At 45.4% G+C, this 8,268-nt stretch overlaps 1 protein-coding gene across 1 annotated transcript; it reads right to left on the bottom strand.

The window, feature by feature from the left end:
- Positions 1-4,527: 4,527 nt before the first annotated feature.
- Positions 4,528-5,388, bottom strand: LOC108758987 (uncharacterized). The gene has a single exon (XM_018504241.1). It carries the CDS (start codon positions 5,386-5,388, stop codon positions 4,528-4,530), a length of 861 nt encoding a protein of 286 aa, XP_018359743.1.
- Between the last annotated feature and the right edge of the window lie 2,880 nt (positions 5,389-8,268).

The raw sequence follows: 8,268 nt of genomic DNA, 5'->3' as shown, positions 1-8,268 counted from the left end.
TTATTATATATAATTTTATACAATTTTATATAATTTTATGTAATTTTATATAAAACATTCTTTCCCGGGATAATGTCTACAAAACCTCGATGTTTCTGCGCTAAAAAAGCGCTTTTGAATCGCTTTGAAGTGCAAGCGCTTTTAAAGCGCTTTTCACGAGCATTTTTTGATCAATGTGACTTGAAATCTGCCGAGTTATTTATGTGCTATGAAACCGCATAACTGACAGCAGTTTTGGGTGGTGCGATCTGAAGAGCGCTCCGACAGCGCTTTCCATGCACTGCTGTGCTACGTGGGAAGTATACCAATTACATTGGAGACGGCGACTCCAAGACTTACTCGGCTATTATCAATGCGGCCCCATACGGTAATTCGATAAATATTAATAAAAAGGAGTGTGCAGGACACGTTCAGAAGCGTATAGGCAGCCGATTCCGAGCATTAACTGTTGAGAATATGATATGAATTGTATTATCGATTAATTGCAATAAACTAATCGATAGGGTTGGCACTTATTCCTGTAGTTATTCATCTGTTTAAAAGATTTGAACATCGCTGTTGTTCGCCCCTTTTCTTTCTGGATCTTGGTACCAAGCGGTTGCGTTTTATTGCAAGGCCTTGCAACGGCGATATTAATTAGTTCTCTTGTGTCAGATAAGTTTTAATAATAAGCAAACTGTTGTTGTACGAAGCATAAGTAATCTTTTATGTTAAATTGATTAATCTTAAGATTACTTTAAATTGTAGAATTTTGTTCATCTCTTGCTATCTCGTTTATCATTTAATATAAGAGTTCTGTTTTAATTAAATATACTTGGTTCTTAATGAGAATTGTATATTCATTTATTAAGAATCTTTCAACATTAACAAATAAAGGTCTCGGAGGTCAAAACAAATTAACTGGAAAAATTATCGATAATCTCAGCATTTATTATGGTTTAGCCATTCGCAGAAATTGTGATTCAAAGGACAAAATGAAGACGGCGATCAGGGCAACGTTCTACCATTATAGCTCTACAGATGAAAAACCACACCATGAAAATTGCCCAGAAGCCTCGGACTCATGGTGTAGCTGGCAACGAGCAAAAGTCGATGGTACCCTTGACGCCTATAAGCACGATTATATGTCATTGCTTCACGATGTCTTGGAAGCTATTCGACCAATTTACGACGACTTGAATAAGGACACTTTGTTAGAACGCTGCGTTGATGGCTTTACTCAAAATAATAATGAAAGCTTCAATAACATTATTTGGAGAATTGCACCGAAAATTTTAAATAACGATGCTCTTATCGTGATAATAGCGGCGTATATTGCCGCATGTGTCTTCAATGAAGGCACATCGGCATTACTGACAATAATGAACGCAATGAAAATTCCTGCGGCACCGTATGCCCATCAATACGCGGCATTTGAGGACAACCGTCGGATCTGCCTGACCGAGCTTCGAACGCAGGAGGCAACAAAAGAGGCAAGAATATTGCGTCGGCAAGCTAGGATCGAAGCTTTTGATACGGCTACGTCTGGGGAGGATTCACTATATGGCCCTGGAGTGGATGACTTCATATAAGTTTGAAAAAAAAAATTTATCTACGTTTTATCGGAATGTCAAACATTAAACGCGTTTTTCTCGAAACCATGTTTTCAAAACGCGTACCAGAAATATCTTGGAAACGACTGGACCGATTTACTTGAAATTTGGAAGGCTTAATTTACAGAACAAAAGGCAGTCTTTATCGTGGCGGATTTTTTTTAGAGCTCCAATTTTTTTTTGCAACTAAAAAACCAACTAATTTTTACCCTTAAAAATTAATATTTTTAATTAAACGGCTGTCATTTTGTCAAAAATCAATACTTTAAAAATCGGCCACAATAAAGACTAGTTAATTTCTTACACTTTAAGAAAATTCTAGTCTGGTTTGTTTCAGATAAGTCCTGTACGAGTTGTATCTGGTACCGTGGAGCACCTTTTTTCAACATGGTCTTGCGCCGAGGACAATATCTCCGCCATTTTTAAATATTTTTATTTCAAAAATTTATTCTGAAACATGTTTTAACAATGTACTTTAAAGTACATTAAAAGAAAACTAGGATTAATTACATACATTACGTTTCTCAAAAAAAAAAATCGAGAAAAAGGCTTATTTTTTACGTCCCTAGGTGTATGTAGCTCTTTAAGAATATATTTACTATAGGTATAATTATATTTGTATAAGAAAATATTTATATACATGCTGCCATGTATTAATGCGTACGCTCTATATAGGGTATTCTTCAACAATTAATTAATATTTCAGGGAGTGAACAAGGATGAAATTTTGAAAGTTAAAGTTGAATCTTAAAGTTTCTTTTCTAATTTTGGCTCAGACTTCATTTATTGATTTATTATTTGATTGATTGATTGATTGATTGATTTGTTAATATTAAAAATTAGAATAATTGTCAATTAATTAGAATAAGTTTCAATCGAGATAATGTTAGCAAGCGCGAGAAATCCCATGGCATACCCATGGTATGCTCCTGCATATTCAGTCTGCGTATAACCTGATTGCTTTAACCATTAATAACTCGGTAAGTAATGGTCTGAGCCAAAATTAGCAACGGAACTTTTAGTTCAAAATTTCATCCTCTTTCACTTCCTGAAATCTTAATTAATTGTTATGGAACATCTTGTATACATATCGATTAATGCGAAGATTACCCAATCCTCAGTAGTTAAAAGATTAAGCATACCCGACCAGAGATCGAGAAATCTGGGTTGAACCCTGGCTAAGATAATATTTGTCGCAATAAATTTTTTACACTTTATACATAAGATGCTAGTAGTAAATTGACGATCGAAAATTAATTTGTGAGATTATCATTATTTCAAACGTTACGAAATAAAATATATGTTATGTAAAATATGTAAAAGAAATATTTAACCCAACATCTAACTTTAATCGCTTATAAGAGTTTCGTGTACTCAAATGAGAAAATATATGTATATATAGGAAAATGTATATTTTGTATTGCATCATCGCATTATCCTGTCTATTTTATTTTATCTGCGTGTAATTCTATTTTATTTGCATGAACATTTCCAAAAACGTGCTAATTTATTATAGAACAATATTATCGCTGATAATTGTATTAAAATATTTATTATATAATTTCTTTAAAATGTTCATTCCTGTATAACTGATTATGTTATATGATTATTAACAATCAAGAATTGTAAAATATCGATCCTTTTGTATATTCCATTTTTGTACACTTTTTTATTAACACTTACTGTAGAGATTATTGTGGACTAATTTAATACCACTATTTTAGAAGAAACATATATTTTACATAAACTTTCCATAACATGATATAATATTATTGAATTGTATCGATCATGAATGCGAAAAAACTTTATAAATACATGCGTGTGTGTATATACTGTATGTTATAAGAAAAATTGAAATGCTGAAAAAATAGACGAATAATAAATTATTTGTAAACTATGTATGACTTCGAAACGCATGTTATAATCGGATAGCAATAAAGTACAGATGGTGATTTTTATGGAAAAATATCAACGATTTATTAATAAGATAAAGCGATTATGAGTCGCGTAGTACAAATGAATACCAAGCCGAGGCCAGCTTCTGGATTACAGATTGTGTTTAAGTTTTATATATACAAGGTGTCCGGAAAATCGAGGTCAATATTTCGGGAAGTGATTGGGGAACCAAAAAAGAGAAAAAAAGCTATATAAACATAGGTCCGGAAATAAGTCGTTTCTGAGTTATAACCACTTTTATATTAAAAAATTAAAATTTATTTTTCATAATTACAATCGATTTTACTGACGTCCTGTATATATGTATGTAGTGTATATACAGGGTGGGCCAAAAGTTTGGATACACTCAAATATCTCATAAACGATACATTTTAGAAAAAAAAATTTCTGACAAAAGTTGTAAGGCTTTAAAAGATGCATTCAACGATAGTAGTTATTTGACTTAGGATGGCGTTGTCAAAGTCAGGTCAACATTTTTTTTTTTTGTTTTACGTGGGAGGAGAAAATCTTCGGAAGCCCCTTCCCGAGGGGGACCCTTTCGGGACACCCATCGGGAAGGGGAAGACCCCCGACGGCCCGTACCGTCGGGAGTGCCGGATTCAGCCACCTCGTGATCCCAGGAGTACAAGGTACCCCGGGGACGCACCGAGGCGGCCGCCTACCGACTAAAAACTCCCCCCTTATTGTACTACCGCCACGACTTAGAAGGTAGCCCGGAACCACAGTCTAGTATCACGTCAGGCTACCCCCATGTCTCGAGAGCCGTATGGCTCACCACCGCTTTTCGGGTTATCCCTCTCGTATGCTAACTAGCCTAATTAATTACCGCTGTTCAATATATACATCCCTAATTACTTATTGCTAAGTCTAATTATTACCGCTGTCTATATACAAGTCTTATTTCTAACAAAAGATCTATATACAATTATGTACAGAATTAGGATCCTTAACGCCTCTCACTCCTCATCGGAGTTATCATCTAAAGGGGGAGGAAGGGGGGGACCGGGAGAACCGGTACTCCCGCGGGTCGATCAAGTCGTTCCCGCTCACGCTCCCTCTCATCCTCCTCCTTTCTCCGCATAATCACTTCGCATAGGCCTGCGAATGTGTTCCACGCTTCCGGGGAACGCACACTAGCCCTCACCACCGCTCTAAGGGTCCTGTCTATCCCTATGATTTCCAGCAGGGCACCCCTCTGTTCCGCCCAAGCCGGACAGAACAAGAGGGTGTGCCCCGCCGTGTCGTTCGCCGCCCGACAGAACAGGCACACCGGGGTGTCCCTTCGTCCTATCCTGTAGAGATAGGACTCGAACACCCCGTGCCCCGTCATCATCTGTGTCACGTGATAGGTGAGGGCGCCGTGTGCCCTCCCCGTCCACGCCTCCAAGTCATCGCCTATGGCCTCTCTTATGATAGCGCCCGGTCCGCCAGGGGGCAATTCCTCTAATCGCCTGCCCCATCTCGAGATCGCCCTTCGACGCTCGAATTCAAGTAGGGCCGCGCTTGCCCCAGGGGCCACCGCACCATCCCTAGCGATAATATCCCGCCTACGGAGATAAGACCTCCGCAGACGGTCCGCGGCAAGATCGAACGGTACCATCCCCGAAAAGATGGCCGCAGCGACACCAGAGATGGTACGGTACCCCCTGATAACCCTTAAAGCGAGTTGCCTCTGCAACTTCTGCACCTCCCTGACGATAGTGCGGTCCGCGGCCGCCGTCTGCGCCCATATCGGAGCGCCATACATAATGACCGACATGACTACCGACGCGTACGCTCGGCGTCTGCGCTCTCCCGGTCCGCCAACATTGGCCGTGATTCTCGCTAATGAGGCCGCCATGCCCCACGCCTTGGGCATAAGCACCCGGAAGTGATCCCGAAAGGTCCACCGCGAGTCCAGGGTCAGCCCCAGATATCTCACGGCGGAGCCAATCGGGACCACCTCCCCACCAATACGAATGGCAGCACCCGCCGGGACAGCGTCCGCGGCAAAGGCAACGGCCTCGGTTTTCGAAACCGATACTCTCAACCCGAGCCGCTCGATCGCCCGCACAACTACCGTGACCCCGATCTCCGCTGTCCGCGGCAAAGGCAACGGCCTCGGTTTTCGAAACCGATACTCTCAACCCGAGCCGCTCGATCACCCGCACAACTACCGTGACCCCGATCTCCTAATTCGCGCGCCCTCAAAGCCATCCGCGGTGGCTATGACTAGGGTATCGTCCGCATAGCACAAAGTCGTGCACCCTATCGGCAAATGTAGTCTGAGGATTTCATCGTATCCCACGTTCCATAGAGTCGGCCCAAGGACCGAACCCTGTGGAACCCCGCACGTCATCGGCTTACGAACTAAGATATCTCCACGATTGACATATGCAAGACCACGTTCCGACAGATAATTATCAATGATGCCCCGGAGGTACCCGGGGACACCCTTTTCCTCCATCGCGCGCTTTATCACGGACCACGGGAGGGAGTTGAATGCGTTCGCTATATCCAACGATACAGCGACCACGACTCCTCCCCCCCGCGTGCCCTCCCTGACTTGCTCTCGAAGGGCCCAGACGGCGTCCACCGTGGAGCGGTGCCGCCTGAAACCATATTGCCCTTCCGCAATACCCCTATTCTCCTCTAGATATAAGTGGAGCCTACCTACTATGACCCTTTCCAGTAGCTTGCCTGCCTCACTCAACAGGCATATCGGCCTGTACGATGACGGAGCCAGGTCAGGCTTCCCGGGTTTGTTAATCAATACTAACCTGGCTTCTTTCCATTGTCTCGGAAAACACCCCCCTCTGAGACACTCAGTGAAGCATCTGGCCCACGAGGGAACCAATGCCTCATAGTACTCTTGATAACGCTTCCCGCCACGCCATCAGGACCCGGAGCCTTACCGGTCTTGACCCCTACACCGGCCTCCAAAACCTCGACCGGCGTTACCGCGTACTAGTCATCCCAGTCGTGTGCCGGCACTTCCCCCCGCGGGGACCAATCCGCAGGGAAAAGTGTCGACACTATTTCCTCAACCGTCCCAGAGGGGAGTACCTCCACAACGGACGCCTTGCCCGCGCGCAATTTTCGTAACACTACTCTATATGGTGTACCCCATGGGTCTCTCTCGAGGTCATCCACCATATCCCTCCAAAGTTTAGCTTTGGAGCGGATGATTGCCCTCCTGAGATCCCTCCTACTGTCGCGCAACTCATCCCAGAGCAGCCGCATGCCCTCGGGGGGTAAATTACCGCGCCTACGTGCCCGCGTCACCCTTCTCCTGCGCATGTTGCATGTCTTACGCAGCTCTACCACCTCCTCATTCCACCAGTAGGTGCCCGGCCTCTTAGGTAGACCCCTTCTCGGCATGGATGCATCTGAGATGTCCAGTAGCATCCTATCCATCAGTTTGGCTCCCCTGGAAGCGTCAGGTGGTATACCGTTCCAGGTCGACCAAATCGCCGCAGCCTCCATCAAGTCTGGATCCGCCTTGCTCACCACCCACCGTGGGAAGGCTCGGAGGGCCGCTCTCCCAGTTTCCGGGCCGGTGATGCAAGTCCCCAGGTCCGTGATCACATATCAGTGGTCTGATAGTGATTCCACCTCTGTGATTACCCTCCATGATGCGATCCTTCTGGCTGCAGAGGGCGACGCCATCGTAAGATCCACCCGGGAGGTTCCACGCGGGTGGACACAGGTCGGGATGTGTCCCTCATTAAGTAACTGGAGGTCTAAGGTACTCATCCAGTCAAGAAGGAAATCACCTCTCCGATTCCTTCTGCCTCTGTCCCACGCAAAGGCGCGGGCGTTGAAATCGCCCGCAATGATAATGGGGCGACCAGCCACCGTCCTCAGTTTGACCTCAAGTTCCTGGAGGCTCCTTTGAAAGTCGTCATCGTTCAGGCTGGGGGGGAGGTAGCAGGACACAACTATCGTCTCCCCCCATTCCACTGCTGCGAACCTGGAACCTCTCCAAAGCGGGGAGCACGGTATCCTAACCTGAGCCCACTGCCATGTGACCGCCGCCGAAGGAGGGTCGTCCATAGAGGACAACCACCTCCCATCATCCGGAACTCGGTTGGGCTCCGATATAGCGACGAGCCCAATACCTAGCTCCTCACTCACCCTGGAGACCATGTCCTGTGATGGTCTAGATCTGTTGACATTTATTTGCGCCAACCTAGCCATCACAGGTCTCCATTACGTCTTCTCGTGTCCCCTCTGCAGGGGCCGGGGCTCCCCGATCAGCTCCGGTGTTTAGCTCCACTGTCGCATCGGAACGCGCCTCCTCTTGGTCCGACATCCGTCCCCTTCCATTGAACGGGACGCACTCCGCCGAGCCTGCCCTGTGTCCAGATGGCATTCCCCTGCTAGCGCAGACTGGGCATTTAGGGGGTCTCCGGCATATGTTGGCTTTATGCCCATCATCTCCTCCACACTGAAAACACCAGTTGGATCTATACGTGAGGCTCAAGCAACTAGCCCTGGTGTGTCCCACCGCGAGGCACCGGAAACATTGTAGCCTCCGTTTCGCCAGGGGAACGACTCCCGCCAAGGTCCAGCCTACCCTTAAGCGTCCTTCGCCAAGGATCTTGTTAGCACAAGACAACGGACATTGCACCCATACGGCGTATAATCCTCCTCTTCCAAGTCTGGGAGGGCCAACCCTTATGTCGGCCTTCAGGGCTTGGCCGTTGGTCGCTACGGCCTCCGCCACCTCTTCGGCTGT

This window comes from Trachymyrmex cornetzi, unplaced genomic scaffold, assembly GCF_001594075.2.
Source record: "Trachymyrmex cornetzi isolate Tcor2-1 unplaced genomic scaffold, Tcor1.1 scaffold164, whole genome shotgun sequence".
NCBI classification, from domain to species: Eukaryota; Metazoa; Arthropoda; class Insecta; order Hymenoptera; family Formicidae; genus Trachymyrmex; species Trachymyrmex cornetzi.
The sequence above is the reverse complement of the archived record's forward strand: the minus strand, read 5'-3'. Positions and strand labels throughout refer to the sequence as shown.

Excerpts from the sequence above, each read along its gene's own strand:
- LOC108758987 (XM_018504241.1), bottom strand. The coding sequence starts at position 5,388 with ATGGCGGCCTCATTAGCGAGAATCACGGCCAATGTTGGCGGACCGGGA.